At 46.5% G+C, this 18,155-nt stretch overlaps 1 protein-coding gene across 2 annotated transcripts in view; it reads right to left on the bottom strand.

The window, feature by feature from the left end:
- The window catches only part of SNX5 (sorting nexin 5), a 229,078-nt gene that overhangs the window by 102,441 nt on the left and 108,482 nt on the right, over window positions 1-18,155 (bottom strand). For both annotated transcript variants that reach the window (XM_069234748.1, XM_069234749.1), the window contains exons 10-11: window positions 9,373-9,412; window positions 9,210-9,296 (exon numbers count right to left, since the gene is read on the bottom strand). In XM_069234748.1, coding sequence (XP_069090849.1) covers window positions 9,210-9,296; window positions 9,373-9,412 — 127 coding nt within the window. The remainder of the gene's footprint in view (window positions 1-9,209; window positions 9,297-9,372; window positions 9,413-18,155) is intronic.

Genomic DNA, 18,155 nt, shown 5'->3' with positions numbered 1-18,155 from the left:
TTAATGCCACACAGATGCGACGCCGCCACCTAATAGCGCGCACCAGGGTATTGCTCAGAAAAAGTTCTGGATTCCAAGCTGATGGCGGGAAATTATAACGTAAGGAATCTGCAGCTAGAAGTCTCTATCAGATAGCGGAATTAGCAGCTTTATGCAGACTTTATAGACGTAATCTAAGCCTGTTAAACCATGAATCAATTAAGGCTATGGAAAAAAAAACATGAAAATATGGGGCATTCCCAGGGGTCTCCTGGAATCGATTGTGCAATCAGGGGACTTGGGCTCAAATAGAGCTGGGCAGCAATGGAGCACTGTCCAGGAAAATGGAAACCCCAAATAGTTCAAGGCAGTGCTGCAAATTTGCACCACTTTTTTTTTTTTTTAAATATAGGTTTGCGGTTTCAGGGTCCCAAAAACTACATCTTACTACATGTATTCTTATAAATATTATCCAGTTCATCATCAATACAAGTTTATAAAGTTCAAGTGTAAACAGGACAAAATAGAAATAGTCACAGATGAACTTTAACATGACCAAACAAGGCGGCGTGATTGGGCACAACAAGATGGCAGACGCAAGTTAGGGTGGCTCCATGCCCTGACCCACGACCATCAGCACGCTACTTGGCATCCAGTAGCCCCATTGACATTGCAGACAGATAAGACACGGCCCGCTGACCTGGGACAGTCCTCTCCCGCTCACCATCACACAGAAGAACGACAGCCCACAACATGCAGCCGGAAGGTGCGCTCCCAGGGGTGATGCTGGGCGCTATGACCTAACCCGCCGGACCCGTGTGTGCAGAAGGCCCCAGCAATGCTGTAGGAAGGGGAAGGATCCTTTGTCAGGACGCTCATCCGCCTGAGCCAGGCGACCCCAATTTACCACCTCAATGCCGCCTAGAGCAGCGGCAGACCGCGGCCTGCAGTTGGGACGCGTGCTCCCAGAAGTAAGACCGGGAGCAGCAGCCTAACACTGCTGGATCCGTACGTGAGGAGTCTCAGAGGTGATGCAAGAAGAGAGGGACCCTCCTCCACTATTTCCTCCTGCAGAATGAGGGGACAAGAGAGAGGACAATGTCGATCGAGGCCCAGGTGAAGCACTGCAAGATTGGGTAGCAGTCAGCGGGGAGCCCTCCTCCACTATTCCCTCCTACAGAGTGAGTGGACAAAAGAGAGGACAATGTTGATCGAGGCCCAGGTGAGTGAAGCACTGCAAGATTGGGTAGCGGTCAGCGGGGAGCAGCACAGACTCCCTAGGCCTCGGCACATGCGGACGACTGCTTTAGCTCTGCTGGTAGGGGACCGGAGTCTCCTGCTGCGATCCGTCATCCAGCTCTACTTGGATGGGGCCCGGCAACACTGATGGAGGAAAACTAGCGATGGCCTGGGTCTCGGAGGCAGCGGTAACTAGACCATGGCTTCCGGGTGGGGGAGGGGGTGTGTGGGGGCCTCTTGCCTCCAGCCATGGGACTGGAGGGATCAGGCATGGAGGGTATTACCTACCAGGGGTTTATGGGGGGTGGAATTAGCACTCCTTTCCCCTTCAGCTGTCCGCCCCTGTGGGAGAAACATCCCCCCCAACCTTAAGGCAGGAACAGATTAGGCAATTGTGGTGCCTGTGGAGAGACACTAGTTTAGAGGAGGCAGGGTGTGCCAGTGTCCTCAACTATAGCTTTAGGTGGGAATGCCTGTAGGAAACATCTCTGACCATCAACTGAGGCCGGAATAGTCCAGACGGGGGGGGGGGGAGGGGTGGGTGTGTGTGTGTGTGTGTCTTCACACCCCCCACCCCCCCCCAGGATTGATAGGGAGATGGAACCAGACCGCTCGTGCGCCTCCCACAGATGCAGATCCTAATCAATGCTGAAAGGTGAGGTGGGTCTGGTGTTGACCTCCCTCATTTCCACCCCCAACACTCCTCTTGAAAACCTTTCTCCCCCTCTCACTTGACAGCTGAACCAGGGAATCACAAACGAACAGAGGACAGTGGCTGTGGACCGGACATGCCCTACTCCTCAGGCTAACGCAATCTCTGCACATAAGAGGTAAGGCTGGTCCTCCTACCCCGCCCGCTGAGTAGTACTGTTGCACGGAAGAAGCACCCTTCTCACAACACACATGCCTTATAATTCTGGATTGACCGTACAGGGAGTGGTTCATAGGCAACTGTCCCACCTGACAGCACTCATGGACGGACTGTTCACAGGGTGGGCACCATGGGAAAGAGATCAACAACCTACCTGTTCGCTGGACTCATGCACACAGACATCCGGCAAGACCTGTGTACCAGGGTGGATGCAGTGTGAATAGAGGTAGGTCTATTGCAAGAGGACCATCAAAAGCTACTGGCACGTGTCACTCAGGCTGAAGACGCACTTAAGGAGTTATGCCCCACAGTTGTGGACCTTGAGCACCATGCAGAAGATTCTAAAGGGCAATTCCGTTGAAAACACCTTAGGATTGTTGGCTTCCCTGAGGGGGTAGAAGGAAATGACCTGGTATCTTTTTTCAAACAATGGTTGACCCAATTAGTAACCCCAGTGTCCCTTTCACCACACTATAAAGTCGATTGTGCCCACAGAGTACAGGGGCGAAGACCACCGATGGGCTCACCACCCACACTGGTGGTACTCAGTCTCCTACATTTCAGGGACAAAGAGACTATCCTGAGAGCAGTCTGTACATCTGGCCCCATTCATTATGTAAATGGGAGCGTACTCCTCTTCCCCGATTACACTTTACAAGTGCATCACCAGTGGGCACCCTTCTTAGGGGTCAAGCGACGTCTTGCCAAAACCTGGACTCACATACTCCCTACTGTACTCAGCAAAACTTAAGGTACTTGTTAATCACACCAGCTACTTCTTTACTAAAGCTACTGATGCCTGAGACTGGGTGGAGCAGCACCAATATGAATTATACACCACAACAACTCCAGTGCAGAACTCAGGGACTGAGAAACAACAGCGACAGAAGACACCATGCCACGACGCGAGCGGAGGAGGCGCCCTCCTTGGTTCAGGTGAAAGACCAATAACGGTGCACATTATCAGCAATGTTGCCTCTGAACGTCAATGTGCGAGGAATGTGGATAGTGCGAAAACAACACTTAATCCAACAATACATATGCTGATGCAATGCTCACATTGCTCTTCTTCAGGAAATCCATTTAGTGGGGGCAAGACGTACAATTACAAAAAAAGATGGTGTGGGAAATGCTACTGCACTACATCCTCTGGTTTGTGCATGGGGCTCTAATCTGGGTGCGCCCGAATGTCCCCTTCAAGTCCATTGCCATGGAGGCAGATCCTGAGGGCAGATATGTATTTGTAGGAGGTCTACTTGATGGTCACCTGCTCCTCCTGGGCACCATATGTGTCCCTAATGTGGCCCAACAAAGCTTTCTTGCCCATATCTCAGTGAGGCTCACAAAATGGAAGAATATACCATGGCTCAAAGGCGGGGACTTTAATAATGTACTCAAAACTGCCATGGACCACTCGCATCCACTGTTGCTGAACTCCCCTGTAGCAGCAACAGCAGCAAACCTCACACAATGGCTCACGCGCTGGTCACTCCTGGACAGCTGGTGTTTCCTCTACCCAGACACTGAAGAATTTTCATACTACTCCCTGCCCCATGATTTAAACATGAGACTGGACCGGATGTTGTGCCATCCGGCTGTGCACGTGTCAGCGGAAAGTGGGGAATATTTACGACAGACCTTCTCCGACCATAACACCCTGGAACTGCAGTTAAAATGGGCAGCCCCTTGGTCACCTGTACCCACTCGGCGCCCACAACTAGCGCTTCTGGAAGCTAGTGCAGTGCATTGCATTTCATGGCTCAGTTCGAGATACTCTGATCCAGTATATAGCAGACAACTGGGGCACAGCAATGTCCAGACCTATAGAATGGGAAGTGTAAAAAAGTCGTCCTCCAGGACGCAGTGGTGGGGCTAAGAGCAGATGTCCATAGAGAACCAACCACTCTTGAACAAACGTTGGGCAAACTCGAAGGCTGACTCCTGGGCTGTCCCGACGAAAAGGCGTACGCTTATGAAGGCCATGGACAGCCAATGCCCAACTGATAACTCAGCTGTGATGCTAATATTTCGAGGCCTATCAAGCCATTGCATGTGGAGGGCGACAGGTATTGTTGCCTACTTGCATGGCTTCTCCATTGTGCCCACCCTACCACACGGATCACTATGATCAACCAAACTCCGACCCAGCCTGTCACTAGGGTAGGTAGATATTCATTACACATTTACCACCTATAACAAGACACCCTATGTTCTGCCCTACTCTGGTCCGTTGCTACAAAGACCTAGTTAGGAGGTGTGATGTTACCAACATTTGGTCAAATAGACCACGAAGAACTGCAATTGCCCCTCACAGAGTAGGAGCTAAGAGCATCTATCAGGGGACTGCTGCGGGTAGAACCCCTGGCTTTAGAGATAAAGCCTACAACAAATTACTAGTGCCTCAGCTACTAGAGCTGTACCAAGTAGCACTGGCTGAGGAGGAGGCTGCCACCGAGAATGCGTGAGTCCCTTCTAGTTTTCCCTGTTAAAACCTGATAAGGACCCGCTAGGGGTGTATCACCCACTATCAATGCTATGTACAGACTATAAAATCCTTAGTAAAATGTTGGCTGGACGTCTCACGGAGCACGTTCCCATGTGACCAAAATGGTTTCATCCCCAGCCACGCCACTACTCTAAACATCCGTAGACTGTATTGCATATTGGAACTAGACCCACCACCCTGGCCATATGCTGCCTGCTTGGTGAGATCTGGAATGTGCATTTGATACACTGGATTGGAATTATATGTTCGCACTGCTCTCGCGTCTCAGTCTACCAAGACCATTATTAAGTCTCATCCAATTACGTTACACCTCCCCAACAGCCCACGTAAAGATAGGCCAAATCATCTCTACTCCAACAGAGATAAACAGGGGCGATGCGGCAAGGCTGTCTCTTGTCACAGCTCCTTTTTGCATTGGCAATGGAGCCCCTGGCCCAACGTTTGCAACAGGATGGTAAAACCTGCGATATCCCATTGGGAGATGTTGTACATGCCACCTCCCTTTATGACTATGATGTCCTTACATATGTCTGTGACATTTGTCAGGGGTTGGGCAACATAGAAACAAGACTGAATGAATTTCAAGAAGCCTCAGGATTAGGAGTGAACTGGACGAAGACATGATTGTTCCCCATTAATACAGCCTCTCCTCCACAACATCTCACTGTGGGTCCCCCACATACTAAATTGGGAACTGCAAACATTTTGCTATCTCAGTATTCGTGTACACCAAAACTCCCAGGATTTACTAGATGGAAATCACACCCGGGCTACTTATGGCCACAAATGACGTTCTGCAGCACCCTGCCAATCACAGTAAAAGGCTGGGTAGTGTTATCCAAAACAGTGATGCTCCTTCGCCTCCTGCGTTATTTCCACAACTTGCAGATACAGAGTTCCACGTTTCGCACAATGCACAACATGTTGGGCACCTTGATCTGGAATAAAAGGTGCCGACGTGTTGCCTTGGGGAAGCTCCAACTCCCAGTGGACAGGGGTGGACTGGGGGCTCCTAATTTTGAGTATTATGATCTGGTGGCAAAGATACAGTGGCCGTATCGGAGGTTGACAGGCTGACACCTAACAGAATTGGGCCTTGGTGAGCCATATTTTGCATGCTGTTTGCGAATTGCTGCTGCCTACATGGAAGCTCCCACTGCAGTCCAACCAGTTACTGACCATTGCATACAATAGTTACAACAGAAGCTTTAGGCTCACCCAGACCCAAACACCGTACTCCCCAGAGATCCGCATTAGCTCAATACATCCCCTTGCGAGAGAGGGATTAGAACTCTAGGAAACAGAAGGCGTGGACACCCTGGGTGCACCATTTCATGACACTGTCCTCATACCATTTGACCAGCTAAGCGCCACTCACAACCTACCAACAGGGCTCAATGAACCCTACTAGCAGAGCTACAGAGAAACTGGTAGATTGAGGATACAGAACCCAACACCCCCCCAACTCCATGCCCTCCACGTGATGAGGAATGGAAGGCGCCTAGTAACACGGTTCACACATATATCAGCCAAAACCCCACACGACATCCTACCACCCGTCAAACAATGTTGGGAATGTGATATCGGCCAAGGCTTCACACAGAAAGAATGGGACCGCATACTTGTTTATCCACCTAAGGTCTCTCGCAATACTCACTTTCAATAAATAAAACAGAACATCCTACATAGAGCATATCTTATAAAAGCATACTTGCATAGGATATATGGCAGCTCATCCCATTGTCCTAGATGCAACACTCACAATGCCGATGTGGGGCACATGTTCAGGACATGTACAGAAGCGCAGGTGCAAAGGAAGTCGGTAACTGACACACTGACAAAATCTCTGTACAATGGAAATAGGCCTTTCAGGATTGTTCGAACTTAAGAAGTCAAGTAGTGTAAACAATAGATTCATTGACTTAGCACTACTTATGACCAGAAGAGCTAATGCTATGAGATGGAAATACATGCACCAACCAGACATAACAATTTGGGTTGCATCAGCACGGAAATGGGGAAAGGTAGAATCATAAGCCCTTAAGAGGGAAGAGGTTAGAGGGCTCTGCAGGATTCCCATCGCACTGGCGTGGGATACGCTCTTGCACGAATTGCAATCACTTTTCGAAGAACACTTGGCCTCAGACACCTCCTTCCCCCCCAGACGTACACACCTTCCCCCACCATCCTTGATCACAAGACCCTGGTGAAGCCCCTCCTGACCACGGGAAGGAGACCACGGTTTCCCTCCCACTCCCAACAGAACCAGCTGAAAAAAACATAAAAACGAGAGAGAAAGATCAGTTCTGTTACTATTTCATAAAGGAAGCTAATACATGATTTGGAAACTGTCAAGTGCTAAGAATCCTTTCTTTAAAGCATAAATATTTGCATATACTTTCCGAAGTGCCAGTTTTCACTAGCCCATGCTAGGGACATCTAAATTTAATCCTTTTCCAACTCATATACATATATTACCATCTAATTTCAAACCTGCATAAATGGGACAAATAACAAACGATCCATTGGGAATCTAACTGCGTTTTACAACAATTACGGCCACATAAAACTCTTGGAGTAAAGAGCCGAAGCTTCCAACTACTAGGCCTGAGTTAAGTTTGCCTCATTCTCTGGTGTCCGTGTGACTTGTATAATTTGGAATTGGGTCTGGAAATTGGCTCCTTCACAACGTAACAATTTTATCCATTGGGGCGATTTTCCAGAAAACCTGTTGGGGGCCCAATCGTTTCCACCCCAGCTTCTTCAATATCAAATTGCATATTCTACGCTGACAACACAGGTCTTACACTGGCTGGCATGCAACTACAACTAAATGCATTCACAATTTTTTTTAATTTAAAAAAAAAAAAAATCTACAAGAATCAGGATGGATGTGCTTAGAAATCGGGGTTGAATGGCCAACAAGTAGAGTCAGTCAGGGAGTAAAATTATCAATATTTTAAGGGAATATTGAATACCTCCTTGCAGATCAAGAACAGTGAAGTAAAGCAGTATCTGGAGGCTTGGCTTGTGGGGCCATATGCCCTGCGGTTCTCATCAGGTTGAGGAGAATGGCTTTCCCAGGTGTCTCTTGTGTATCCCCGCTTTAATACCATCTTCAACTGCCCATAAGGAAGTGGGGCTAACTCATCTGAAGGACCTGCTCTTGCTTAAGTCTATTTTACTCTGGCATTCAATCTGGGTAAAACCTGAAACAGCCTTCACAAAAGCATTCATTAGCGTTAGACCATGCCTTCAATATCCCCTCGCTTTACCACATTAATGATATCTCTAAATAATTGTTTGGCTCCCCTGTGCTCCAAGATCCTCTTAGAATCCTTGCTTTTCATAAGAGTGAGGTCAAGGCCTCTTTTAGTCGTTGACTCGAAAATAGAGCCCTTGTCAAAGCCAAGAAACCTATTGTTGTTACAAATTTGTCAAATCCCTTTCATACATACCTGTCCCTGGTGACCAATACCCAACATCGCTTCGTTCTAACAATGCTACAGCTGGATATAGAACATCACCTTGTAGCCTTTACCATCAGGAACTAGTGGCACAGGGATAAAGTTCTGTGTGCCCTGTGACGGTATTTCGAAGCAGAGTACTCAGCACTTTATACTGTTTTCTCACTTCTAAGATGGTTTAAGGAAACATATTCTGAAAAAGATTTTTGCTGCACATAACATCAGGTATTCCAATGGTGCCTTATGTTTTCTGTGCGCACAGGAGGACCCTACTTTATGTTTTAGTGCTGCCTCTTACATCTGGGGAGTGATTTGAAAGAGTTATTATTATTATTATTTTTTTAATTGTAGTACTTGCCGTGTATGTATTTTTTTTTTAACACTGTATGAGTGCATCTTTGTTTTTATTTGCTGTTAATCAAATTGATATTTTGTAATGTCTGCTCTTTTATGGCCTAATGTGATTATGCAGAATAAAGATTTTCGAATCAACGCTTAATTATCAAGTGAAACCTGGTCATATTCCTTAAGAACTCCTTTTCTAAGTAACTACATATAAATATATACTAACTGTCTCTATCTGTGGATAAAGAAGACTGTTTAATGCCTTTCTACATTTTATTTGAAGTCAAATTGTTTGATTATTCTTTCCTAAAAATAGTCTATTTTCAATGTTTTAAATGCTGATTTGTCTTGTATAACAGTCGATATGAGGTGTTAAGCAGCCATACATGTGAACGTTGGGGAGAGAAAGAATAACCAGATCTGATGTCTGGCTAGATAATTTAGAAAATGCAGAGGTTTACGACTGATTGTTGTCTCAAAATAACAATTTTAAATGTCTGCAATGTTAGTTCTGTCAAAAGCAGAATAACATAAAACTAATACAAAAAACTTGAAGCTATCAAAATATGCCACACTCATCATGTGCCCCAATTCAAAGCGGAACTTTATTTTCTGACCCCTACCCAAACAGTATGTAATGAACAATGGTATCTGTGGATTATTACCACACCACCTCAATGACTTGTGGCCAATCTGAAATGAACACTTTCAAACCTCCGAAACAGCAATCAAGGTTACATTCTCTATTCTCATGCTCATCACATGATTTTCCTTGTAATTGTTTGCCAAAACAGACTCTCACCTTTGCTGCTTCAATATTGAGCATATAGTAGCGCAACAGCTCAGTCAGCTTCAAGTCCTCATCCGATGCAACTCGACCCTCTACTTTCTATGAAGAAGCATAGGATAATTGTATAACATGCTGCAAACATGTGTATATACAAATAAATATTAGTACAGCTTACCCTCAGTTTTTCAAACAATTCTGCAAGTTTCAGCAAGTACCTGACGAAATTAGAAAAAGAATAAATTATTGACAGAAAGTCTATTTATTAAATATTAATGAATGTTTTAGCAGACCTAAATGCAGCACGTAGTAATTGGTAGAAGCTTCTTCAGGTTAAAAGCAAAGTATTTGCCCAATGTCCCAATTTACTAAGAAAATAACAAAAAAATGTAAAGATTACAACCTATGTACCCTCTCGGGAAATGCTTTCCCCTGGTTGAGTTCCAAGCCAAAACAAGCATTGACTTAGTCGCTTTGTCAATGGGTTTTAGCCAACTTAAAAGAACAAGTTACAAACTTATGGTATTGCCTTAACTGGTAGAAACATATTCTAGTTGCAGATTTACCCAGGTGTCAGTCTGGATCCAGAGATTTTTCTAAAAAAGTAGCCCTGCGCGCCATCAGGTGGAGTCAGTCCATTCCACGTATGTCGTCAGCATCATGTGGGTCAGATATGATGTTGCGGGACCTACATAGGCACTACCCAGTCACACTGACGTTAGTTTTTCACGACTTTCCATGCCAGAAGCACAGAGCCATGAATAAACCGGACTACTGGTGCATCAAAACTAAGGCCCTGAAAAGGGAATCCCTAGAAATAAGTTTGCAGTGTGGGGAGGATGGGGTAAGGAATCTGCAGCTAGAATACATCTCTACCAGATAAGGCATTCCTTAAGGTAAGTAATTTGTTCATCTGATACAGACTTCTAGTTACAGATTCCTTGCCTTAGAATAGATACCCAAGCAAAACCAACCCCGGAGGAGGGCCTGCAAACCTAGATCATACTAGGAAGTCCTGAAGGAATGACCAGGCCAAGTACCTGTCCCTTCAGAGCGGACTCTCCAGGAAGTATTGTTTGGTAAGTGTGTGCAAAGATGCCCATGTTGCCACCCAACAGATGTCCAGGACTGGAACTCTGCGTGCTAATGCAGTGGTTGCAGCTGTCACTCTGGTAGAAAAAGCACAAATCCTCCGGGCGTTGCTTTTTAGCCAATGTGTAGCACATTTTAATGCCGAGAATGACCTATCTAGAGGTGGTTCTCTTCTGCACTGGAGGACCTTTCTTCGCATCCACATATCCCACAAAGAGCTTATCATCTAGCCGGAACACTTTGGTGCGATCAAGGTAGAACGCCAGTGCTCTTTTTGGGTCTAGGCTGTGCAGTCTCTCCTCTTCCTTAGAAGGATGTGGGGGTGCATAAAAATAGGCAATGTGATGGATTGGTCTGTATGGAAGGGCATACCCAGTTTCAGAAGAAAGGAAACCCATGTGCGAAGCACCACTTTGTCAGGATGGATGGAAAGGTAGTGTGGCTTAGATGACAATGCCTGCATCTCACTCACTCTGCGGGCAGATGTAATGGCCACATGGAAGGCTGCTTTTAATGTTATAAGCCTGAGAGGACAATTGTGAAGCGGTTCAAAGGGAGCACACATGAGGAATGTCAGACCGAAATTCAAACCCCATTGGGGCATGATGAACGGTGATGGAGGAAACAAGTGGGTAAGACCCTTAAGGAACCTACTAACAATAGGAGACTTAAACAAAGAGGGTTGGGTCAGGTATTCTCAGAAATTTAGAGGTAGACAAATAATCTTTCAGGGTGCCCAAAGCGGAGTCCTATTGGGCCAAAGAAAGTATAAACAAGAGGACCTCGAAAAAAAGGGGCAGAAAGGGGTCAACTCACTTGTCTGTGCACCATGCCACACATTTATGTCAATCACAGGTGTACATGGTTTTAGTGGCGCAACGCCTGGCTGTCAAGATAAAGTTACATACTTCGGGCAGAAGGTCAAAAGCAGTCAACTGCTGCCGCTCAGTCCCCATGCAAAAAGGCAGAGACTGGACAGGTTCGAGTGGAGAACACCCCCCTGCTACTGCAACAGAAGATCCTCCAGAAGGGACAGTTGGATAGGAGGATCGACGGCCATGCTCAATAGCTTGGGATACCAGACTCTTCGTGTCCAGTCCGGAGCCACAAGGATTATTTGGGCCCAGTCATTCTTGAGAACTCGGGGGCAGAAGTGGTATGAGTGGTAAGGCGTACAGGAGGCCTGAGCTCCACTCGAGACAAAAAGCTTCACTGAGTGAATGCCGCCTTGGAAACTCCAACACGCAAAAGTGCCGACATGGTCTGTCCTCTGTGGAGGAAAACAGATTATAAGTAAGGCTCTCCCCACTGCAGAATGAGACCATGAGCCACCTCCGGATGGAGACGTCATTCGTGATCGACCAGGCATTGTCAGATGAGCTTGTCCACTCTGGCGTTGAGAACCCGCTAGGTGTTGAACTACCGGTTAAGTGCCCAGATGTTCCTGCCATGTCCAGAGGTGCAGAGCTCCTGACAAAGGGTCCACAACCCTACTCAGTCCTGCTTGTTACAGTACCACATGGCGGTAGTGTTAACCGTGAACACCTGCACCACTTTCCCTTTGAGAGAGGGAAGAAATGCTTTCAATACCAGTCTGATCACCCAGAGATCCAATGGACTGATGTGGAGCCTGGACTTTGGCGGAGACCGGATGCCTCGGATCTCTGCCTACCCCAGGTGGCTGCCCCATCCCAGGAGTGACACAACTACCACTATTGTCAGATCTGGTTCAAGGACTGAGAGTGATCTGCCTCTCACCCAATTGCGATTTGTTAGTCATCACTGCAAATATCTCACGCAGTTCCCTCCAAGATCTGGACCATGTCTGAGAGATTCCCTTGATGCTGCACCTGCTGGAACTTCAGGTCCCACTGCAGAGCCCGGTTATGCCACCTGGCATGTGTCACTAGCAGAATGCAGGAGGCCATGAGGCCCTGCAGCCTCGGAATTATTCTCACCAAAATAAAGGATAGCGGCTGACCCATCTTTATCATAGCCTGAATATTCTGTACTCGCCACTCAGAAGGATAAGCCCAAAGCTGCACTGCATATTCATCATAAAGTGTGTTAACTACACTGCATTATTCTACTGCATGCCCAGTGTGTGGGTGGGAGCTGTTATTTCTCTCAGTATCTTAATTGTGGTAGGTATACAAGCATGTTTAGACTTGCTTTATATTTGCTCTATAAAGTCTGGTAATTATACCATTTAGCCCAGTATGTGGGTGGGAGCTGTCACTCCTCACGGCAACTCAACTAGGAGATATACAAGTACACCAGGACAAAGGCCATTATATGGACATACCCATTCATACGGAGCTACTCTTTAGTGGTGACTACTGGCAATTTCATTTACTGTTTGAAATGCGCATCACAAAGTGCAGTAGCTATGCCGCACTATCATTTCAAAGCGTGCAGGCAGTTTTTAGGGACTATTGCCCAAATCACACATTATGGAATATAGCGATAATTAAGTTCTTGTACTCACCTTATTCATGATTAGAGTTTTTAAAAATAAAACAACAACGTTCACACACAAGAGGCACATTGTTGTTTAAATATGACCAAGAAACGCTGCTCTTAGAACTGGATGCAACCTCCCACTAGCATTCGCTATGTGTAGGTATCCCTACTTTAATAATAAATGAAAAATGATGTGGGATGAGGTCATAGTAATCAGGACAACGGTTCTCTGGGCCACTGGGGGCCACATTATCTTTCTCTATGATGCATTGGTGAGAGCTGTCATATCAGTTAAAAACAATGACTATAGTTTCTTATAATGTCGAACAAATTAGTGATGGGCGTCACATCTATATACACATATCCTTCTCATAGCACCATTACTATATAGCATTATCAATAATATGGAGGTGATGGCAGGGGCTGTTCATACAAGTGCTGGATCTACCTAGAGTCTTATTTTAGTATTTTTGAACACCGGGCATTACTGAAGTGATGGCGAACTCCACAATTTCAAGTCAGATTGTTTTTTCTAAGGGCAATTAACCCGTAATTTGATGATTTTACTGGTAAACATCATTGTTAACAGAATTGAACTGCTATTACAAAATGGTATTTACTGTTTATTATATTTTTTTGAATATTATTGCTTGGGAGTAGTAGGATCCATGTCTTCCTAAGGGGCACATTCCTGAAACTAGGACGGTAAGAGATTGCTCTGTACTTGACAGACATAGTATTCACATTAGTGTAGTGACAGGGTAAGCAAAATCAATTACCCTGTGTATCAAGGATATGAGCTTGGTTTCACCATCCACGATACTCACCAACTTGTGTGCATGTGGACAATGTATCCTCTTGAGTCAATGAACACGATGTGTCCAGAATTCTTTGCTTATGTTATAATTTACAGGTCATCATGAGTGAGACAATTTCCAAACATGCTATAAGTATTAGTAGGTCGCATGATTGAGGAGCGCTCATTCCTTCTTAGTGAGGACTAAGCACTCTTTAGGTCCTGATTAATCGCCACCAGATCCGAAGGGACTAAAAGTGCAAGAAACAGGTTGACTGCAATTCCAGTAGTGTAGGTAATTGGTCTCACAAAGAACTTGGTTTTCCTCCTCTTTCATATTTCGAGTTGATATAACGCCCTCAACCCCCCTTTCACATCTTTCTGAGGAATACAGGTAATTATACCTGGTATTTTCCCTTTCTGTTTTTAACCTTGACATAGTTCACAATAAATGTTGCTAGCAATAAAATTTATCAATGTGGCATCTATAGTAAATTTTAACAACACTCATTCTAGTCCTCCTCACATCGCACTTTTTTCCAGCAACCACAAGCAAAAGATCTCTGGCAAAGAGCCCCTATGCAGGGCCCATCAGGCACTGCAGCACCAGCCTGACAAGGAGCAATACAATGATGAAGCAGCTCATCTATTGGTGAGTGAGGGGACTTGCATCTATAAAACTAATGCACTGATGACCTGGTGACCCCCCAATTAATTGGTGGTGTGAAGTCCAACAAGTCAAAACAGTGTACTTTGATAGTATTATGGTTGGAGACATCAGCCTTCGGTGAGCCCGCTGTCAACAGCCAGTTGTTGAAGCAGGAGAAGACTAAAACCCCTGACTTGCGTAGATTGGCTGCAACCACAGCCATCACCTTGGTGAACACTCAAGGGGCATAGGTAAGGCCGAAGAGGAGCATGGTGAACTGAAAGTGCTTGTGGTCTACCGCGAACTGCAAGTACAGTCTGTGGGCAGGCAGGATGGGAATGGTGGATGTAAGCGTCCTGCAAGTCCAACGCTACCATCCAGTCTCCTGGGTCCAGGGTTAATAGAACCTGAGCCATAGTGAGCATTATGAACTTCTTGGGGAAGAGATTGAGGGACTGGAGGTCTAGAATAGGGCAGAGGCCCTTGTTCTTTTTGGGTACCAGAAAGTAGAGGGAATACCCATGCTCTACTATGGCTCCCCTGGCCAAGAGAGACAGAACCTTCCTCCTGGAGAAGTGCCAGGTGATCCTCAGTTATGGTTTCATGGTTGGAGGGTAGTCTCTAAGGGAAGGGAGTAGTTCCTTCGAACTATTTGCAAAACCCCACCTGTACGAGGTGATGAACTGCTAGTGGAGCCTGTGATTGGTCCCTGGTGGGTAAGCATCCGACTAGGAAGATTTGGAGGCAGCTGCATGGAGTTGGGTGGTGCGCTGACCATATCACTGGCTCCCTGATGCATGGCGGCATTGGATCCCACACCCTCAGCCACACAGAGGCTGGGCAGCATGCGTGGCATGGTGGCTAGAGGGGAAACAGATGTGGTGGGCCATACCTTCCGTAGCCTCGAAAGGGGTGAAAAGCAGACTGAAGGGGATGAAGGGCAGCTGCGAGGACAAAGGTCCTAGCCATAGCACAAGAATCCTTGAAACGCTCAAGCGCCAAGTCTGCTTTGTCTCCAAAGAGATGGGTGCCTTGAAAGGGCATGTCCAAAACGGTAGACTGAACATCCCCACCCGAAAAGCCAGATATCCTCAACCATGGCGCCTCAAGGCCACCATCGATGCAAGTGCTCTGCCCACCTAGTCGGTTGTGTCAAGCCCACATCAGATTGTGATCTTTGCTGCGCCTCTCCCATCAGCAACAGCCTAGGAGAGAAAGGTCCGGCCTCCTCTGGAACCAGTCGCAGCACTTGTGCAACATGTCTTAGAGTATGGGTGTAATGGCCCAAAAGGCATGCAGGTGTACACAGACTGCAATGTCAGGCTGGAGGAAGAGAACATCTTCTTGTCAAGTTGGTCCAGCCTCTTGTACTCCCTATCCGTGGATGCGGAAGGGAATGCACCCGGGATGTAGAGGCTTGGACAACCAGGCTCCCAAGGATGGGATGTTACATCAGGACCGAGGGTCATTTGGAACCGGTCTATGGCAGTGGGCGATCATCCTGTCCATAGTAGCCCCTGTGCTGGGTTTGGACCAGGTACCCAGCAGGACATCTTTTAGGGCTTCATTATAGGGGAAAAGGAATTAAGAGGAAGAACCCCCAGGTTGACGCATCTCTGCTAGGAGGTTAGTTCTGACTGCCACCGAAGGCAGCTCGAGGTACAGGGCCTCGGCCACTCTTCACGTCACCACTGAATAGGACGCTTCCTCCTCTCTAGCCAAGACAGGGAGAGAAAGCATGCCAGTGTCAGGGGAAGTATCTAGACCACTGGCCTCACCCAGGTCTATCGGCAAGTCAATGGGATCTTGGAGCTGATATTCTAAAGGGTCCAGCAACCCCTCCCTTTCCTTACCATACCGCAAACCTAGAGAGTACGGGTCAGGTTCCGACCTAGGGGGCACGCGCCTGTCAAAGTCAAAATCGGCATCAACGGTCTGGCTCCGGGTCAGAGTTGGCAATGAAGATGGGGTAAATGCCACCCAGGGGCATGGGCAGCATCAACATCAGAACGATCCTCTGGGAAGGTTGAGGTGGTACAACCAATACTGGTTCAGATCAGGTGCCCCCTGGAGCAAAGACTGAAGCTGCTAGCACAGAACTCAAGGAGGCCCTACCATTCCTATAGGGCCCGAGGGCACTCCAGCGGGGTTGGACTGCCCGAAGATGAGGTGCATGGCCTCATAAAACTCTAAGTTAGGCAGGGGTCGGTCTGGAAAGTCAGGGAGGCGCGGACCAGACCAAGACGCAGGCTCAGAGGATGGAAGCCTGGAACGATGACGCCGCTTTTCCCTTGTCTCATTGGTTGACACATGGGTGTGAAGTTTAAGAACGCTTGTTCTTTGACTTTTTCTTGTACCTTGAATCACCCAACGGTCCAGAGGACCTGGAGTGGGACGACCTGAAATGGGGGCTCTGCGACCAGTCTCAGGGTCTTCCTCTCTACAGTGCGGTGCAGAGCTGAGGGCAGGGCAGCAATGAGCTTTAGGGAACACTCTCTCAAAGCTTTCGGATCCATGCCCTGCATTCTGAGCACGACTTCAGGTTGTGGTCGCACAGGACCAGGAGGGTAGACATTAAAAAAACTTAGACAAGAAGTTGATGACCAGTCAAAAATGACAAGGGGTAGCTCTTCTTCGGATTGGCCGGGGCTGGCGCGGAAAGGAAATAACTGACATCAGCACACCAGGGGTGGCGCACATATAGGTTCTGCGACGTCCTATCCGACACGGATGATGACGGATGTGGAGCGGACCGATGCCACCTGACAACGCACAGGGGTATTTCTCAAAAAAAAAATCTCCAGATCCTGGCTGATGCCTGGGGAAATGTTAAGGTACGTAATCTGCAACTATAAGTCTCAATCAGATTGTTCTTTTCAAATTGCCATTTGGGATAATATCTATTTTGTTTTAAATTAGTGCTCAAATAGTCAAGTGGCATCTTCAGGGCTCTAATAAAAACTAAACCGGATCACAAACCTCTAAGTACCCTGCATGTGGCTTACATGTGTCAATATGGATAGTGAACTAAATATTTACATGCATATTACATCCACATAGATATGAGTTTCCCTCACGTATGACTGTAAAGCAGGGCACTATAAGGTTTTAACAGCCATCTTTAAATGAAACAACATTGCTGCACATGGCAAATGCCTATTACTCCCTAACGATTTTTCAGGGATGTCCAGCACTTGGCGCTATACAAAATGAATAAGGAAGTTGCTTATTGTTTCTGATTAAAGAAGAGTAAAGGCATTCTGCAAGGCACATTTGTCATCTTTCATCCCAATGGAAGTGATCATGTGAACTTGACCCACCGAAATCATTGGCAAATCTATCTCCTATGCATGACCGTCTGTGTGAAAAAGAGCTCACATGCATGCGAGATTTAGAGCAAAGAATCTGAACCCCCTTAGTGCCTATCATGTGTTTACATGCAAGCTAAACATGGTAAATTGGCAGCTTTAAGCTGGTGACATTTTGGTGTTCAAACGCAGCCTTTCAGTTAATCATTTGCTCTAAGGTACACATAAGAGCTAGGAAAAAACGACCTGGGAAGGAAATGAAGGGCAGATATTGGTAAAAGAGGGCAAAGCTTTCACTTTAGCAGCGCTACAAAGTTTTGGAAAATGAATCTGGCCAATAACAAAACTGCCAGACAGATGCCCAAGACCTTAGAACAGAACACACTGGCCATTATTTGCCTTAATTTCCACCATATCATTTAGAATCAACACAAATTTACAAATGAATGAGACTGTATGACATGGTAGTATGAGTAGTTAATCAAAAGGAAAAGCCATTAGGGATTGTAAAATATATGTCAGTCTTAGCAACCAGACTTGACAAGCCTCTCCCAACTCTAATACACCCATTCAAACTAGCTCTGTCAAGGACAGAATGGCAGCAGACAGACACTTTGCCTATGTTTTAGAAAAAGCAAAACTACTAAATTCTC

The sequence above is a fragment of the Pleurodeles waltl genome, chromosome 5, assembly GCF_031143425.1.
Source record: "Pleurodeles waltl isolate 20211129_DDA chromosome 5, aPleWal1.hap1.20221129, whole genome shotgun sequence".
NCBI lineage: Eukaryota > Metazoa > Chordata > Amphibia > Caudata > Salamandridae > Pleurodeles > Pleurodeles waltl.
Note: the sequence above shows the minus strand (reverse complement) of the source record. Positions and strands in the feature narration are given on the sequence as shown.